At 53.4% G+C, this 18,427-nt stretch overlaps 1 protein-coding gene across 1 annotated transcript in view; it reads right to left on the reverse strand.

Moving 5' to 3' along the window:
- CLPB (ClpB family mitochondrial disaggregase) overlaps nt 1–18,427 on the reverse strand; it is a 143,761-nt gene that overhangs the window by 20,345 nt on the left and 104,989 nt on the right. Inside the window, exon 6 of the mRNA XM_056116115.1 lies at nt 11,181–11,278. Coding sequence (XP_055972090.1) covers nt 11,181–11,278 — 98 coding nt within the window. The remainder of the gene's footprint in view (nt 1–11,180; nt 11,279–18,427) is intronic.

Raw genomic sequence — 18,427 nt, forward strand, 5'->3', positions numbered from 1 at the left:
CTTGCTGTGCTATCGCTCCAGCCCAAACATTTCTGATGGGGGCTTCCTGGGAGGGGGCAACTGGAAGCAGAGGAGCATCTGGGGGACCAGGCGGGGAGGCAGGTGAGCGCATCTGAGTGTAGACGAAGGAAGAAGTGGAAGGCCAAGGAACTGGTGACAGTGGGTCTGTAGGAGTCGGCCCGTGCCTCAGACACCGCTAACTTGGGCGGCTTTCTAGAAAGAGCGGCCAAGGTAAGGCAGGCCCTGTCACAAGAGTTGCCGCTTGCAGATTGCTCTTGCGGGCAGAGTGGATGAAAAATCCCTGCTGCCCGGGCAGTGTTTTCCTGTTACAGGAGTGACCTTGACAGAAGTTAAAAAAAATAAATAGCAAACAATCCAATTTTGGCTGTTGCTATCAGTCTGTAACTGAAAGCTCCCATCAGTCCTGGGGTTTCATATGCAGCAATAATTCGGCGCCGATCCCAGTGGAGCGACGCTTGCCGGCTGGAATCCGAAGTGTCACCGTGCAGCTCCCTCAGGCGCCACATACATCACCTGGCGCTGACGACTCCCGCCGTCTAGCTGCTCCTCCTCCTCCTGTGCCCCCCGACCCGGCCGCCTGCCTCGGCCCACCAGGCTGGAAGGCTCTGCACGCAGCTCAGGGCCCAGGCGGCCCACCCAAGCACGGCTGTCCCCCCTGCCGTCCCCTTCTCCCCCCCCCCCCCGCCCGCCACCCGAGGGCGCTCTAGGAACTGGTGGCAGCTCAGAGGGATGGAGGCAGTCTGGCCTACGGAGGACCCGAGTCCTCCAGCACTGCTCAGCCCGAATGCTGGACTGTCCAGCCACACCGAGTGTCACCAGGTGTGGCCCTGAGGCCTCCCCTTGCCCCCTGCAAACCAAGTCTCCTCTATTTCCAGCTGCCTCCAAGTGCTCGCACAGGAGGTCTCAAGTAACAGGTTCTAAGGAGCCCCTGTGGGCCCCGCGCCTGCCTCCGCCCCGCTCCCAGCATTCACTTCACTGTGTGCCGGTCCCTCTGCTCAGCCACGAGGTCCTAAGTGAGGAAGTCATGTTTATTCAACCCTATGGCTCGGCTGGGCACCGGGAAGAACCATGTGCGAGAGCGGCCATGTGTCCGGCGCTAGCCCTGCTCTGGACACGCGGTGGGGGCCTCCTGTTCTTCCGGGGGTTATACCTGCAGCCTGGCTCCCTATGAGCTCGGAGGGCAGCAGGTGTGGGGCAGGAAAAACAAGTTTTCCTAGAGTGCCCTGGATGCCACCCTCCCCTCACCAACTTACTAGTTTTGTGTCCTCCCTGGGGACAGGAGTCCAGCTGTACCACAGGGCCAGGACTCACGCCCGTCTGGGGCCTCCCTGCAGGACACCAGGCTGGCTGGCCTGTGGTTTGGCGCATAAGGGGCGTGGCAGCCTGTGCTGGGAGTGACCAGACTCAGTGGGAGCTGGTCCTCAGGGCTCCGGGACAGACTCTACTTACTGTCTGCCTCCTGCAAGGAGACAACCGCCTGTCCAGGTGTCTTGGAACTCTCCAGAACCCAGAGCGGAGCTCATCTTCCTGAGGCAGCACAGATAGAGAAGAGGGGTCCTGCCCGACGTTCTTGTGGCTGCTCTCCGCTCCTTCTTCCTGGTACCCCTCTGAGCCGGGCACCGTTTCCTCACATGATGCAGAGTCCCAACTTCTCAGCCACTGACCCAAGGGGCTTCCCAGAAACAAGCTTCTTCCTTTCCACGGCCAGAGCCTGATGCGACTTCCCTCAAGATGATGCTGAATCGGGGAGCAAGCCTTGAGGCTGAAGTCTCCTCCAGAGAAACTCCTCTTTGGCCTGTAACTCTTCTTCGGCCGTCACAGCTGTCGGTTAGCTTCGAGGTCCTGCTGTTTTCCTGGGACCAGCGAGGGTGAGCAGGCGGAAAGGTACCACAATCTGCTGGTTTGTCATGAACTTTGTGGATGGCTTGGGAAAGACACCAACGAGGGTCTGAAATGAGTCCAGCCTAATGCTCTCCCACTTGGGAGCCTCAGATATCTACTCAAAAAAAAAAAAAACCCCACAACTTCTGAGGGGCTGGAGTGATAGTAGAGCTGGTAAGGCATTTTGCCTTGCAGGCAGCCAATCCAGGTTCGAGCACCGCCAGGAGTAATTCCTGAGTGCACAGCCAGGAGGAACCCCTATGCATCACCGAGTGTGACCCAAAAAGCCAAAAAATAAAAATAACCCAACACTTCTGAAACTGTTTGGTAAAAATATAAAGTATACTTGAATTAAATCAGGTAGAAAGTTACTGCTTCATCCTCTTCCCAACACTCAATACAGGTTTTCGTTTGCTTTGTTTTATTTGGGGACCATTCCCAGCCCTGCTCCCAGGGTCGGCACTTGGGGGCTGCTCCCAGGGTCCCAGGTGCAAAGAAAATGCCCCAGCGTGTCTAGCTCTCCCAGATCCCTCTTGGGGGCCAGAGAAGCTACTCAATGGGCTGAGCACAGGCGTTGATGCAGGAGGCTCAGGTCCCCTGAGCACTGCTGGGAGTGACACCCCACGGCTCCCGCAAGTGTCCGGGGTTTGCAGCTGAACCTAGTGGGTGTGGCCCCCAAACAAAAAAACAAATGAACCGAAAAGAAGTGCTAAGTGATGTTTACTGATGAGACATGAATCCAGGCTCAGAAAAGGTCCATGGATGCATCTAGGAAAACAATCTAAATGGCTTGTACGGACTCTGTTTAAGGGTGAGGCTCTTGCTAAGGGGCTCCCAGCTGGAGGCCAACACTGTGTGTGGCTCTCCAAGGAGGGGAAAGGGCTACCCCTCTAGGGCAGGCCAGCAGCTGGGCCAGGGCACCGGGCAGAGAGGCGGCAGGAAGGAGCCCCCAGCAGTGCACGGGTGGGGGAGCCATCATCTTCTTAATAAAAGCCAAGTGCAATTAGCTTCAGAAGCCCTCACCTGGAGCCGGCAGCCGCCCGCACCCCGCGCTGTGTCTCCGCTGGATAATCGCGGCCCTGGTTTCCATCAGTCCTGATTTAATATGGCACCCTCCCTCCTGGCTGTGAGTGCGTTTACAGGAAAAGGCCCGGGCGGAGTCTAGCTGGGCTCGTGTCAAGGTGGGTTGCCAGGGGGAGAGGCTCTGGGGGGAGGACGGCGGGGAGAAGGGGTCTGGCGGGTGCCCTATGTGTGCGGCGCCCCTAGGGACCAGCCTCTGCCAAGAACCTGGCAGAGTGCCCTGCTGAGAGGGCAGCTAGGGTGGGGGTGGCCGGGAGAAGGAGACCTGAGCCAGAATGGCAGCGGGGTGGGGAGGGGAAGGGGACGGAGGCCAAGCCACGGGTCGCCTCTCTGGGGATGCCGAGTCTGTCCCACACCCAGTCAGGCCCCGGGCCTGCCCTCCACACGGAGCCAGGCAGCAATGGCTCTACCTAACAGAGGACCAGGTGGGAGGCTGGGGCGCCACACAGTTGGCCCGGCATGTGTTGGGGGATAAGGCGAACCCCCAGCAGGGAGACCGGTATCACGGAAGGACATGGGGGAAGCAGAGCAGAGGGGATCAAAGAGGGACCGAGGGACCCCAGGGGCTTCAAAATCCTTTGTGGTGTTGTTTTGGGGCCATACCCGGCAGTGCTCAGGGGTTACTCCTGGCTCTGCACTCAGGAATCACTCCTGGTGGTGCTCAGGGGACCCGATGGGATGCTGGGGATGAAAGTCTTGGAGCAGCTCGTTAAGTTCCCACCCTGTAGGGGGAGGCGGGGGCGGGTCCCCCCCAGTAGATGTCAGTCCCAGGAGACTGGGCGTGGGGTGGGGGTGCTCACTGCTGCGCCAGCCCCTGACCCCGTTCCCCTCTCTTCGAGGCTGTCCTCCTGCTGTCGCCAGAGCCGGTTGCTGACACACCAGTGGGCCACGGCCCCTCTGCGGGAGGCAGCTCCAGGATGAGACTGCTGAGCGGTGGTTAACAGGAGCAGAGGGGGCTTCCATGCGTGTGCGAGGGAAGGGGGGACGCACGTCATGCCGAGGGGGCTTTGATCCCTGAATTAAGGTGCTGCCTGCCAGATTTTCCCACTGTCGTCTTTTTCCCTGTGTCATTAATAAGTATCTTGGGGTGGGGGTGGGGGTGGGGAAGACAGACCATGGAAAGATCCTGCGATTTCTCAAATTCCCACTCAAGAGCGTCAGCATGGCCTGCCCCTGGGGCCGCTTCTCACATTCCTGGCTGTGTGGAGACAGGGCTGGCCCCTGCCCACTGGCCCTGCGAGTGAGCTCTTCATTCCCGGAAGAGGACACTGCAGCAAGCTCATGGTCCATAAAACCATACCACACACGGGGGGGGGGGGGGGGGGGGGGGAGGGGGGGGCTGGAGTGACAGCACAGTGGAGTGACACCCTGACCCTTCACACACCGCACAGGAGCCCTCGAGTTGGCCAGGAGTGATCCCTGAGCAGAGAGCCAGGGGGTAAGAGCTGAGCACTGCTGGTTGTGGCCCCCCAAACAAAACAAAACAGAAAAGAACCACCATGGTGATGTCCCTACTCTAGCCTTGGGCTCTGTAATGAGTTTATTGCAAATGAACTCCACAGGCGCTTCTTACCAGAAAGGCATATCCTGAGCTGAATCATAAGGAAAAATTAGATAAACCCGAACAACGGAGGGACAGTCAACAAAATAACTAGCTTGTACTTGTTCAAATGTCAAGGTCGTTAAAGACGAGGGAGGAACGGGTCCAGACTAAGGCGACTCGAGAAACAGACCCAGGGAAGGGGGTCGTGGATATCAGGAGCCAAGCATGCGGAAGGCTCTGGGTTTGAGTCCTGACACTGCCAACAAAATAATAAAACCAAATAAATAAGTAAATAAATCCCACAAACCCAGAGGTTGGGCTTAGTCTTTTCATATAAAGATAATATCTGGAACAGTTGGTAAAATCTGAGTTATAGTTACAAATTAGTTAATATCAATGTTAGTGTTCTGATCTTGAGGATAGTATTTCTTTCTGTTAAAGGGGAAAAACCTGTTCTTAAGAAAATAATACACGTTCTTAAGAATAAAGAGCAATCATATGTATAACTAACTCTCACATGATTCAGAAAAAAAGCTGTCCTATATATCCATATAAATTATGTATGTATATGTAAGTAATAAAACAAATGTGATAAACTGTTAACTACTGGAAATCTGTGTGAGGGGCTTGTGGGCATTCCTCATAATATTTCTGAAATGACATGCAAATAAAAGCAAAAAACCCAGGATAACGCTCTTCCTTAGGGCCTGGGAGTGCCTGGAATAGTTCATCTTCTGATCAGGCGGCTGTAGTCTGCGGGAGTCCAGTGAGCTGCAGATGAAAGCTAGGTGCCTCTTAGACAAATATATTTTGATAAAAAGTTTTTCATCCTCGTGGTTAATTAATTTATATTTTATGTTTTGGACCATACCCGGCAGTGCTTAAGAGATTGCTCCTGGTGGGGCTCAGGGTTGGCTGAGCGCAAGGTAAGCGCCTTAACGTCTGTACTAGCTCTCTGGCCCCAACAATAAAGTTTTTAAGGGGAGGTGCTGAAGAGATAGTACAGTGGGGAGGGCGCTTGCCTTGCATGTGGCTGACCTGGGTTCATATTGTCCCCTGAGCAACACCAGGAGTGATTCCTGAGTGCAGAGCCAGAAATAACCCCTATGCATCACCGGGTGTGCCATGCACCCCCCCCCCCCCAAAAAAAAAGTTTTTAAGAAGTTGAAAACAAAGGAGAAAGCAAAAGCATGGGGCCTAAAGCAGGCGGTGCTCTGTGGGGCCCCCGGGCCTGCAGTGGAGGCTGGGCTGGGCACGGGGCACTGGCGGAGATGACCTGGGCAGAGAGCAGGGGAGGCACGGGAAGGCGCTGTGCCGCAGCCGACGGCAGGAGGGAAGGGACCCCCTTGCCCCTTCTTTCCTGCAGGCTTCCCTCAGCGCTGTGGGGGGCACCCAGCTCTCTAGCAGGCGGCCCCCCGGGGAGTACCGCTTCCCTAGCTACCCCTGCAGCAAATGAAGAGCTATGGCGCTCAGAATGGTGCTTGTGATTCTGTCACTGGGATATGCAAATAAAATATATATGATGGGCCTATCTGCCTAATATCCCTGCCAATTCATTCTCTGGGCGTGATTAAAATGAGCAATAAATTCCGCGCGGGTCTCGGCGGAATGAGGATCTGGGAACGGAGACGCAGGCTGGCACCAGCCTGTCCCCCTCAGCTGCATATTCATCACGGACGAGCGCCCCATATTTCTGTTTTATCTGCCATCGTGTGCACAGAGATATATTTCTACCTCTCCTTCCTCTATTAGTTAAGACTCAAAAATGGTGTAAGCTCTCAATATTACACAGCGAGACACTTCAACGGAGACCTCAGGCCGCTGCTGCCAGCCTACTCTGCTCATTCTGCCCAAGGGAAGCCCTGCTTTCAGGGGGCCCCAGGCCCCACTCAGGTGAGTCTCTCTGAAGACACAAGCCAGTCTGTAGGGGGGCCCTCTCCAACCTTCTCTCCCAGATAAAGTCAAGGGGACCCAAGGAGGCGCCTAAAACAGAATGTTGAGAAGTCCAAGAAGAAAAATCCTAAAGAACACGTGAGGGACAGAAATTCTTAGAAAAGCAATCACTTTATTCTATTTTCATTAATTAATTTGGTTTTGGGGGGGCCACACCTGGTGATGCTAAGGGGTTACTCCTGACTCTGCACTCAGGAATTCCTGGCAGTGCTTGGGGGAACTTATGAGATGGTGGGGATTGAACCCGGGTCCGCCATGTGCAAGGCAAGTGCCCTACCCGCTGTGCTATCCCTCTGGCCTTGAAAAGCAACAGATTAAAAAAGGCAGAGTGAAATGAAAAATCAGACTTATGAAGAATTTTGTGAGATAGAAAATAATAAATCACCAAGAAAAACTACTGTGAAAAAAAAAAGTCAGATTCAAAATATGGAACTAGCGTCATAATCCAACACCTCAGGACCAAACAGGACAGAGAAATACCTGACAGGCAGAGATGAATGAATACCACATGTAATGGGGGTCACAATGATAGCCACATCTGAAAAATAAATACTGAGTTGGCAAAATAAAACCTAGGCATAGGGGGCTGGAGCAATAGCACAGCGGGTAGGGCATTTGTCTTGCACGCGGCTGACCTGGGTTCGATTCCCAGCATTTCATATGGTCCCCTGAGCACCGACAGGGGTAATTCCTGAGTGCAAAGCCAGGAGTAACCCCTGCGCATCACCGGGTGTGACCCAAAAAGAAAAAAAAAAAACCACCCTGGCATATATAGTAGGCCATCAACCAGGTTGGAAAAAAAGGTCATTAACATAATATTTATATATATACAGATGTGGCCCAGAGGAGGCAAATAAAGTATCACAAAAGAAAAGACCTGATTCAAATCTCAACAGTTACTTAGAACAAGTGGATTTTCCTGATCTCTTCTGCTTCCTGCTCTCAGGTCCAGCTCCCCCCCCCCCCCCCCCCCCCCCGAAAGAGCTGCTTCATAGGTTTGTTACAGGATTAGGGAGAACCTGGCATGGTGCCCCCACACACTCAGTGCTCGCTCCCTGACACAGGAAGAGACTGAGGACGTGAATGCTGGTTAGACACAGGTGGTCAGCCTTGGACCGAGACTTAGCACAGCTCACAGTTCTTCCGGGAAGTGTTCCCTGATCTCCCCGGCAGGACCAGAAGCGAATGTGGGACTCCTTTGTCCTGGGCTTGCAGAGGCTGGCCATTCTGCAGCAACAGTTCCCTGACTTGTCCCCTGCTGGGACGGGAACTTCTCAAGTGTTTCAGTCACTTGCCTGTTTCCCGCCTAGCCCAGAACCTGGTACACACGTGTCCTGTGTAAAGACGTTCCCACTGATTGAAATTTCTTCACCCTATGAATTTTCACTTTCCAAACTTCCTGCAATGAGACCTAGGGCTTCTATAATGACAAACTGTCTAGGACAAGCGCGTCTTTGATGGCAGGGGGAGGAGATGAAGTAGAGGGCTGCGGGGTGTGTGTGTGTGTGTGTGTGTGTGTGTGTGTGTGTGTGTGTGTGTGTGTGTGTGTAATGGCTCCAAGGGAAGGCAGATAAGATCAGAGTGGCAGAAAACCATGTCTAGACAGAGAGCCAGGAGGAAAGGGCTAAGGCCCCCGACAGCTCCAGGCCTGAGTCATTACGCTACAGACGGAGCCTGCACTCAGTGCAGCAGTGTGGCTGACTCAGGGCAGAGGGAGACAGAACCTGGGTCTAAAGCAGTGTCCCTCCTACAAAAAACCGCTGCCTTCTGATGTGAAGAGTCCCCCCCACCCCCCCCCCCCCAGCTTGGAGGAATGAGGCAGCGCAAAGGACAGTAACTAGGGTGGGGAGATAGTACAGCAGGTAGGGGGCTTGCCTTGCATATGGTCGACCCAGGTTCCAGCCCTGGCATCCCATACAGTTCCTGGAGCACCACCAGGAGTAATTTCTGAGGGCAGAGCCAGGAATGAGCCCTGAGCACATCTGGCCCCCAAAACAAAACAAACAAACAACAAGAGTGATGAGCAATGAGATGATTTTGAGGGGGAGCTGAGAGGAGGAGGCAGGGGTAGAACCTGGCGGGACAGTCGTGCAGGCAGGAGCAGAGCTCAGTGGCTGGCAGGACTGAAGGGATCAGCGAGGACTGAATCAGCGTCTCCCCATGAGAGGCTACAAGAGTCTGGGGTGGGGGGGCTCTAAAGGCCGCCCCTCCACTGTGAGGGAGCTCCTTCCTGTGCTGGCCTTGTCCTGCTTTGGTTCTGGATGAATCTTTGGCCCTCTCACCGAGAGTCCTTCCTGGTCCGTTTTGGTCCTGGGCTCCCCAAGCGCCCTCCTCTGAGCAATCCCTGTACAGATCTACAGAAGCCAGGTCTGGAACTGCCTGGGCTGCAGGGAATGCCCCTGTCCACTCTGTCAGGCCACTGACTGAATGCAGGTGGCCAAGGGCACCATTTGTCAGGTTTTGGTGCAGGTTCCTCACCAGCCCTGCCTGTGTCATGTGACAGACCGGCAGCCACCCTGTGCCATGCCACCTGACAAACCCTGGCTACTACAGGCAAGTGACCCCAAGCATGTCTCTCTCAGTTTTTTTCTCTCAGGATACAGCAGTTTTTTTTTCTTCTCCCTCTTTTGGGCCAGACCTGGCAATCCTCAGGGGTTATTCCTGGTGCTGCACTTAGAGATCACTCCTGGTGGTACACGGGGGATCATATGGGGTGCCAGGGATCAAAGCCGGGTCAGCCACATGCAAAGCAAGCATCCTATCTACTGTACTATTGCTCTGGCCCTATTATGGGCAGTTTCTAAGGGGCAGAGAGTGGCGGGAGGGCAGTCTCCGTGGCTCTTTGAAACCAAGCTGAGAGTTCTGTAGGGGCCACAGGGGGTGGTGGGAAACCCTAGGAAAGGAACACCAGCTCCTGGGTCCCAGCGCTCCCTCTCCACTGTTTCAGTCTTGGGGGGAATAAGGCAGTTATAAGTACCCCAGGGTGAAGAACTGGATGGGATTAGTGCTGTCCAGTGAGTGGAAGTAAGTAAGTAAGTAAGTAAGTAAAGGCCCTCCCGTTGATCATCGATTTGCTCGAGCGGGCCCAGTAACGTCTCCATTGGAGACTTTGTTGTTACTGTGTCTGGCATATCGAAGTGGAAGTAAAGGGTCTTATTTCCAGGGATCCCTTCACATCTCTCAGCTCCTGATGCCTTTATCTGCCCAGGTGATGCTCTCCAGAACATTCTCTCCCCTCTGGCCAGCAACACTCCTGAGGGCTCCAGAGTCAGCTCCCTGTGTGCAGATAATGAGCAGTGCCTCCCGGCCCCCTGCTGATCCACAGTGAACAAGTGCAGGAGGAAAACGGAATCTGTGCTGTTTTAACCCACTGACATTCTGGGTTGTTACAAGAGCTAATTGACTTTATTCTGACTGATACACGGGCGCATGCTGAGTGGAGGCCAAAACACGAGTTAGCCCACTGGTTCCACTTCAGAGGGAAGCGGAGCTCCGAGAGGAGGTGACAAGCCCAGGCCAGTGATCAGAAGCCACATCCTGCTGGGCTCAGCAGCGGCCTGTGCTCTCTGTCCTCAAGACACAGACAGTATTTGCCACTAGGTGGGAACCCGCCACACCGGGTCGGGTCAGAGCCTGTCAGCTGATTTGCCTCTCTCTGTGTGCCGGAGAGGGGGAGAATCCGGGTCCTCAAATTCCAGTCCTGTCACTGAACCTACAGCGCTGGAGGTTTCCATCTTGGTGCTAACACACTTCAGGACTGAAGGCAAGTCACGTGCGGTCCCTGCTTCCTCCGGAGCAGAGCAGGTCAGCTGGTTTAGATTTCAGAGGTTGAAGACATGTGCCCACAGCAGCGCCTCCTGGGAGCTGCTCCGGATGGAAGAGGGGCCAGAGGGCCAGAGGGGGGTGGGGCCGATGGACCTCTGCTTCAACCAGAACTGCCCTATTTCCTTCCAACAGTTCTGTGAAAGTTCGGGTAAGAGTTCCCATCACTGAGCCGGAGAGATAGTCCAGTGGGAATGCACCTGCGGTGCACATGGCTGACCTGGGTTCCATCCCTGATACCCTATATGATCCCCCAAACACTGCCAGGAGTGATCCCTGAGCACAGAGGCAGAAGCACTTATGGGTCTGGCCCCCCAAAAACCAAAAAGAGTTCCCATTGCTGACCTTAATGATTTTGAGGTTCTTGCTAGCTCTGAAATGGTGATTCAGGTTCTTGGGTTCTGTCCAGGAGCTTGTGAATTAGGGCTGGGGAAGCAGAGGGTGGCCCGTTTTTCAGAGTGTTCCAAACTCTGGCTGAGACAATCAAGCCAAGACAGTTTTGGGGCTCTCGGGGTATATGTATAAGAGGGTATACCCAGGATCTGGCCTTAGGAGTGGAGTTGGAAAGGGGTGCTTGATGATGCCATCGAGTGCACGAAGCAGAGGGTTAGAGCACGGTGGGCTAACAGTCTCGTCTTGGGCAGAAGAGATGGTTCATCGGTTAAGGCATTTGTCTGGACCAGGATTCGATCCCTGGCAACCTTTAGTCCCCTGAGCACTGCCAGGAGTGATCCCTGAGTGCAGAGCCAGGAGTAAGCCCTGAGCAATAAAGATTCAGTCCTGTTCTCTCCTCTTCTATGGCAAGGAGCTTGAGGCCATCACCTCACAGACAGAAGCCAGCAGGGCAGCTCTGGGGCCCGCTCCACTCCCTGAGACCTACCTTGACTTCTGACGACCTTAGCAGCTTCATCACCTCCCCCTCGCGGGCATAATCCAAAGGTGTGTGTCCCATTTCATTCCTCTGCACGGGGTTGGCTCCTGGAGGGAGGAGAGAGAGAAACAGAGGCTCAGTCTTCCCTTGGAGGTAAAGGGTCCTGACTTCAGGGGAAGGAAAGTCCACGAAAACAGAGGAGCAAAAAACCCTGTGAGGCAGCAACATGATGGGGAAACTTTCTGAGAATTCTTAGTTGGCTTCCGGAGGTCAGGGGACTGGGGCTCCCATGCATGGGTGCACACGTATGTAGAAATACATCACCTACCTCCCAAAGATGGGTCTGTACACGTGCCAGGCACAAACCATACGCAGCTGAGCATGACAATATCACACACACACACACACACACACACACACACACACACACCCATACTCTAACAGTGCATTATTAACATGCCACATATCAAAATCATTTGCATAAAGATGACATTTATAAAAATCATGTAAGAGTTCCTTTCGAAAGCATAAAATACAGGAAATAACCATAAAAAGGCAGGTCAGGGAGAGACCTCAAAGGGCTGGAGCACATGCTTTGTATACCGGAGGACTGTTTGATCCCTGATACTGCATGGTCCCTTGAGCACCACAGGGACCAACTTTTGAGTGCTGAGTGGGGCTAGACATACTCCCCCCCCCGCCATGCAAACGCTTTAAGGTGTGACCCCAGAGCCAAAACAAAAACAAAAACAAACCCCAAATCCCAGAACACTGAAAAGTGGCAGAGCAGAACTCCTTTCTCCTGCTCTCTGCCCTTTCTCTCCTTTAGTGCTCTCTTCCATCCGGGCACTCCCTGCCTGCAGGTCAGTGAATCCTCTGGTGCATGGGATGCCGGTGAGCTGGGTCACACCAGCCCCTGGTTCCATGCCTTTGCTAAACCAGCTATGTGACTGTGAGCAAGCATCCTCCCAGCCTTTAGTCCAAAAAGAAGGGGCTTTCTGGGGGATACACAGCTCCTTCCTCTTACTTCTGTTGACTGCATATGCAGTCCAGGCTGGGGCATCTTATGCTATGCTTCAAAAAATCCAGCATACAACATGAAATACGTGTGTTATCTGCCTGCCAGGGGCAGGCCGAGGGTAGGAGGGAAGCTCGGCCATTGGTGGAAGAAGGGCACACTGGTGGTGGGGTTGGTGCCAGAACACTGACGACTGACACACTCTCAGGAACTGCTTTGGACATCAGTGTCTCAAGGGGACATTTCTTGATCTTTCTTGCTAGGGAGAAGTTACCTAGAATAGTGGTTTTTCAACTGCCATCCATGGAGCTGATCCAGCCTACAGGAGTGAAAAGGCTGAAAACCACTGGTCTGGTCAAGAAGTGAAAAAGGGTAAAGACTTGTTCAATGCTGTGAGGATGGGGGGCGGGGGCTGGCTGTGGCGACCAGTACATACACAAGAAAGGAGAACTCAGCTTGGGGCCTGGCCCTACTGATTTACTATTCACTGCTGGACTGTTAAATCCCTGTTTATCAGTATTAGGCAGTGAAAACATTTATTTCATTTATTGATGAAGCTATTGGGCTGGAGCGATAGCACAGCGGTAGGGCGTTTGCCTTGCACGCAGCCAACATGGCCGACCCGAGTTCGATTCCTCCGCCCCTCTCGGAGAGCCCGGCAAGCTACCAAGAGTATCTCGCCCTCACGGCAGAGCCTGGCAAGCTACCCATGACGTACTCGTATATGCCAAACACAGTAACAACAAGTCTCATGATGGAGACGTTACTGGACCCGCTCCAGCAAATCGGTGAACAACGGAGGACTGTGACCGTGATGAAGCTATTACTACTGAATCTCTCATTTTAAAGGCCTATCACTTAAAAAATCATATATATATATACATACATATACATATATATGCCTTTCAGAGAGCCTGGCAAGCTACCGAGAGTATTCTGCCTGCATAGGCATAGACTAGCAAGCTCTCTGTGGTGTGTTCAATATGCCAAAACCAGTAACAATAACAGGTCTCATTCTCCTGACCCTGAAAGAGCCTCCAATCGTTGGGAAAGATGAGTAAGGAGAGGCTGCTAAAATCTCAGGGCTGAAAATTTGGAAAAAACCCGAGCGCCCGAGAACAGATGACTGGTAAAAGAAACTTTGGTACATGTACACAATGGAATACTATGCAGCTGTCAGAAAAGAAAAAAAATCATGAAATTTACATACAAATGGTTCTACGTGGAAAGTATCATGCTAAATGAAATGAGCCAGAAAGAGAGGGACAGACATAGAAAGACAGCGCTCATCTGGGGAATATAAAGTAACAGAATGGGAGTTGAACACTCAAGAATAATTGAGATAAGTACCAGGAGGCCTGCTCCAGGGCTTGGAAGCCGGCCTCACATGCTGGAGGAAAAGACAGCTCAGATAGAGAAGGGAACACTGAGTAAAGGGTGTCTGGAGGACTCGCTCGGGATGCGACATGTGTGCTGAAGACGATGGCCACTCAAAACCTCTATTGCAAACTACAACACCCTAAAGGAAAGAGTGAGCAAAAGGGAATGCCCTGCCACAGAGGCGGGGTGAGGTGGGGGGGAGGTGGGAGGGCTACTGGGATTATTGGTGGTGGAGAATGGGCACTGGTGGAGGAATGGGTACTTGATCATTGTATAAATGAAACCCAAGCATGGAAGTTTGTAAGTCTACAACTGTACCTCATGGTGTTTCACTAATAAAAAAAAGAAAAAAAGAAAAAATAAAAAGAAAATCTCAGGACTGGAATGAACAGAGACATTACTGGTGCCTGCTCAAGTAAATCGACGAACAACGGGATGACAGTGATGCAGTGATACAGTGATCACTTAACAATAATAAACATTTATGAAGTGTCTACACAGAGCTGGGTACTGGCTCCCAGAGGATGAAGGATAGGAAGGATAGACAGCATGAAGTACAACCCAGGCCAAGGACACTTATCCATAATCCTCTAATAGGAATATAGTACAAAATATTAATGTATATTATTCTATTGATCATATATGATAGAAGCTCAACCTATACTTCAGTAACTTTAGACATAGTTAAAAGATTATCCAACCATCATCACCACTAATTCCTGATCATTTTCATCACCTTTTTTTTGGGGGGGTGGCTATATCCAGCACTGCTCAGGGCTTACTACTAACTCTGCACTTGGTGGGGGTAAGGGGGATCACTCCAGGCAGTGCTCGGAGGATGACATGGGGAGCTGGGGATCGAACCTGGGTCAGCTGTATGCAAGGCAAATGCCCCACCCACTGTACTATCTCTCTGGCCCCCATTTTTATCATCTCGACAAAAATGGTCCCCTCACCATCCCCAGTCTCCCTAACCCAACCATCTGTCTTTCTGTCCCCACAGATCTGCAGGTACTTGGCCTTGTGGGTCTAAGAGGCACCTGAAGCCTGACATGGGACTGGCCTCTTCCATGAAGTGTAACATTATGTCAACAAGTGATGATCAATTTACTAAAAAGTTTCATTTAAGCATCTGTGGTGGTGGCCTCGATTCCTGGCTCAGGAATCGAGGTAACATGGAGGTAACATACTTAGCAACCTTGACTGCAAGTCAGTGGGTTGCCTGTGGACCTGGCCTTGCGGATGCCCCAAGTCTGAGATCCTTCACCACACTGGGGGGCGGCGGGGGCTCCTTGGCAGTGACACACAGGTTTTTGTTTTGGGCCACATCCTGCAGTGCTCAGGACTTATTCCTGGCTTTTGCCTGCAGGAATCACTCCTGGAACGCTTGAGGGACCATATGGGATGCTGGGGATTGAACCGGTTGCCGTGTGCAAGGCAAACACCCTACCCACTATACTGCCACACTGGTCCCCAGTGATGCAGTTTTGGTAGATGTCTGAACTGGTTCTTTCAGATCCATCCCCTCTGTGCTACTGATCCCAAGTTAGCACACGTGCACAAGTGTTCCCACTGCAGCTGGGGGGAGCCAGTTTAACTCGACCGGTCACTACCCCGGGCCACAGGGTGTCTTTCCATTCAATTTATTATTATTGTAGCTTTTGGGCTACACTCCTCGTGGCGCTCAGGGAACCGTATGTGGAGCCAGGGATTAAACCTGAGTCAGCCACATGCGTGGCCCTAAATCCTGGACTACTCTCTCTTTCCAGTATCTTCAAAAGCCGTGACTATGGTGGCTTCCTGGGAGATTTACTCCTCAGTGACAGAGAGCAGCGGTGACTCTGAAGAGGAAATGACAGCGAGGAGCTGCACAGTATTATTCCATTTTGTGCACACACCCCTTCTGCTTGTCTGTTCACCAGCTTCTGGACAAGTGGGCTGTTTCCCTTCTTTGGTTACTGTGAGTCCTGCTGCTATGAACACGTGTGTCTGGGTCATGTGGATGGATGTTTGCAAGCCCAGTGGGCAAATATCTTTGAGTCAATGATGACGATGATGTAACAGACACTGGTAGTTGAGCACTTATTAGGGGTCAGGCACGGTGTGCCACACTCTATTTACATCTCCTCCTTTCATCCCAACAACCACCCCCAGGGACAGGAATTAAAATCCTCAGGCTACAGAGAGTAATTGGACTCAACTAACCCCAGGCCTGCTAGCTTGGATTAGGAGTCAAATCACACCTAGTCCTTTTTTCTTTTAATTTCTTTTTTTATTTTGTTTTGTTTGTTTCAATTTTTGGATTACATCCAGCTATGCTCAGGGATTACTCCTCTCTCTGCACTTAGAAATTACTCCTGTCAGGGCTCAGGGAACCATACGGGATGCCAGGGTTCGAACATGGGTCAGCTGCATGCAAGGCAAACACACTCCCCTGCACTGCACGAACTCTTCGGTCCTAAATAATTTCATTTTCCGTATTTATTTATTGGGAGTGGTCATAGCCGCAGGGGTCAGGGCTACTCCCAGCTCTGTGCTTGGCTGCTCATGAAGATTTGGGGGACGGGGGGGGGGGGAGGAAACTTGGTAGCCCGCTTGCACATGTCCGCTTGCCCAGAGAGCCAGCTCTCTGCCCTCTCTCTGCCCTGCAGTCACCAATCCCTTGACCAGTCTCTCCCTGGAGTGCTGTAAAAAAATCATGTTTTCACAGGTCACACAGTCCTGTGACCTTCTATCTCTTCTGCGAGTTTCTCTTCCTACCTTCAGAGCTTTCTCTTTGTTTTGTTTTAGGACCACACCCGGCAGTGTTCAGGGACCGTATGGGATGTTGAGGATGGGATCTGGGTCTGCCTTTGCGATTCTGAGCTACTTAAGGCCCGAGTCAAGGCACAACTCCAGCTTTCCAAAAGGTATCAGGGAAAAGCGGGGCCCACACAATAACCCTTCAGGGGAGTGACGGGTGTGCTAGAGAGGGGACAGACGGAGGGCCGCACTGTGGGGGTGCAGGAAGGAGGCTAAAGGGCTCCTCCACCTGGTTTGGTTTCCCAGCACACCCGCTCTCTGGTGAGGGCTGAGGTCTCAAAGCTCCTGGGTCTAAAGGCAGCTCCAACAGCGCAGTGGGCCCACCCACCTTTCTCAGACAGCGCTGGAGTGGATGGAGGGCCCTGGAGGGACCTTGGGAAGGGAAAGGAGAGTTGAGAGAAACGGAAGAGGGAAGGTGAGATGGGAAAGGGAGGGGGAACAGGCCAGGGAGGGAAGGAGGAAGACGGTGGGAGCACCGAGAGGGGTGAGCTTAGCTGCTTCAAACAAGGGCTGTCAGTGATCTATATTTGCTTACAGAATGAAAAATGTGCACCATAAACATTGGCCACTGAGTAATTTCTAGTAGGAGTCACGTCACTTTTCATCAAGGACTGGATGGGGACAGGTGGGACATCCCCGCACCTGGGCCAGGGGGTCTGCAGCCCAGGAAGGTCTGAGCAGATCCCGCCCCAGCCCTGGCCCTGCCCAAGGTGGGGAGTCAGCCAGGGCGACCCTGGTCCAGGCGCTGGAGACCAGGGGCCTGCTCCTGCTAGACAGTCCTGGGGGTGGGTCTTTTGGCTTGTGTCCATCCGATATTAGCCCCCCAGCCCCCGCACCCTTGCTCGGGAGCTCCGACTTGACTAATTGCTGTAATAATTGATAGAACCTGACTTCTACAACTGATCGATTTCACCTCCACGACCAACGGCCACAAACCATTACACTCCAATAAATAACCACGCCGGGCCTCACCCGCCTGCCCTCTCCGGGGGCACCGGGATGGCCCATGCCCTGGCCTGACCTCCCCTTGCCTCCCACCCAGGGCCCCTCCAGGCCGAGCAGCTGGCCTAGAGGGTCAGACCTCTGGGAGCGAGCGCGAGGGCCGGACGGAGGTGGGGTACGCTAATCGCAGGCCATCCGTCACCTCCCACTGGCTGTCTGGGGCCGGGGCCAACACCTGGAGCACCCCAGGCGCTGAGGCGCGGGACCCCTCCCCTCGGCCCCCCGCCGCTCCAGATCAGTGTGTCCCAGCTTATAATATTTGATAAATAGCAGCCCGGCTCCCTGGCAGTGCGGCTGCGGCTGCGGCTGCCCGCTGCCGCCGTGGAAGGTCACTCATTGGGGAAATATGTTTCTGTCAGTGGTATTGAAAAAAGTTTAGTGGAGTGACAGGCCTCAATTTTTCAAATTTTATTAACTCCATCCTCTTAACCATTTGTCTTGAATTCCTTCAGATTCTGGGGGATCTGTCAATAGGGTTTGGGCCAGGAGGGTAGGGCGGGAGTGGGTGGTCGCGGGCCGGTCCCCTGGGTGCCAGTGGCTACTTGGGTGTGGTCACCGCAGAAGATGGGGGAGACGGGATGGGGCGGGGTGGGGGAGAGGCCTGGCCCACTGCCCCCAGTCACGGCTTGCAGCAGGCATGCTCCTGCCTTCAGGACCGTCCAGTCTGCTCTCAGCTGCCCTGAATGTGCCCAGTGCGGAATACAGGGAGCACTACTGGCAGTGCTCAGGGGACCATATGTGGTACCAGGGATCAAACCAGAGTTGGCTGGTTGGGTGCAAGGCCAAGACCTTAGCTGCTGCACTTTCTTCTTGCCAGGCTTGGCTGCTGCAGGAGACGGCCCCAACCCTTCCGGCTCTGGGCTGTCTCCGGTGTCCGCTGAGGAATTCTGAGGAGTGCGCAGCTCTGCCCTGTCCACACCTGCCACCCGCTCTCCATACGGCCGATTCTCCGCATGACCGGGCCTCATTCAGGTGCGTCTCTGCCGGCCAGTGCTGGCCCAGCGTGTCTCGCTGCCCCTCTCTCTGCCCAGGCCATGTTGGCATCCACCAAGCC

This window comes from Sorex fumeus, unplaced genomic scaffold (assembly GCF_029834395.1).
Source record: "Sorex fumeus unplaced genomic scaffold, SorFum_2.1 ptg000030l, whole genome shotgun sequence".
Classification (NCBI taxonomy): domain Eukaryota; kingdom Metazoa; phylum Chordata; class Mammalia; order Eulipotyphla; family Soricidae; genus Sorex; species Sorex fumeus.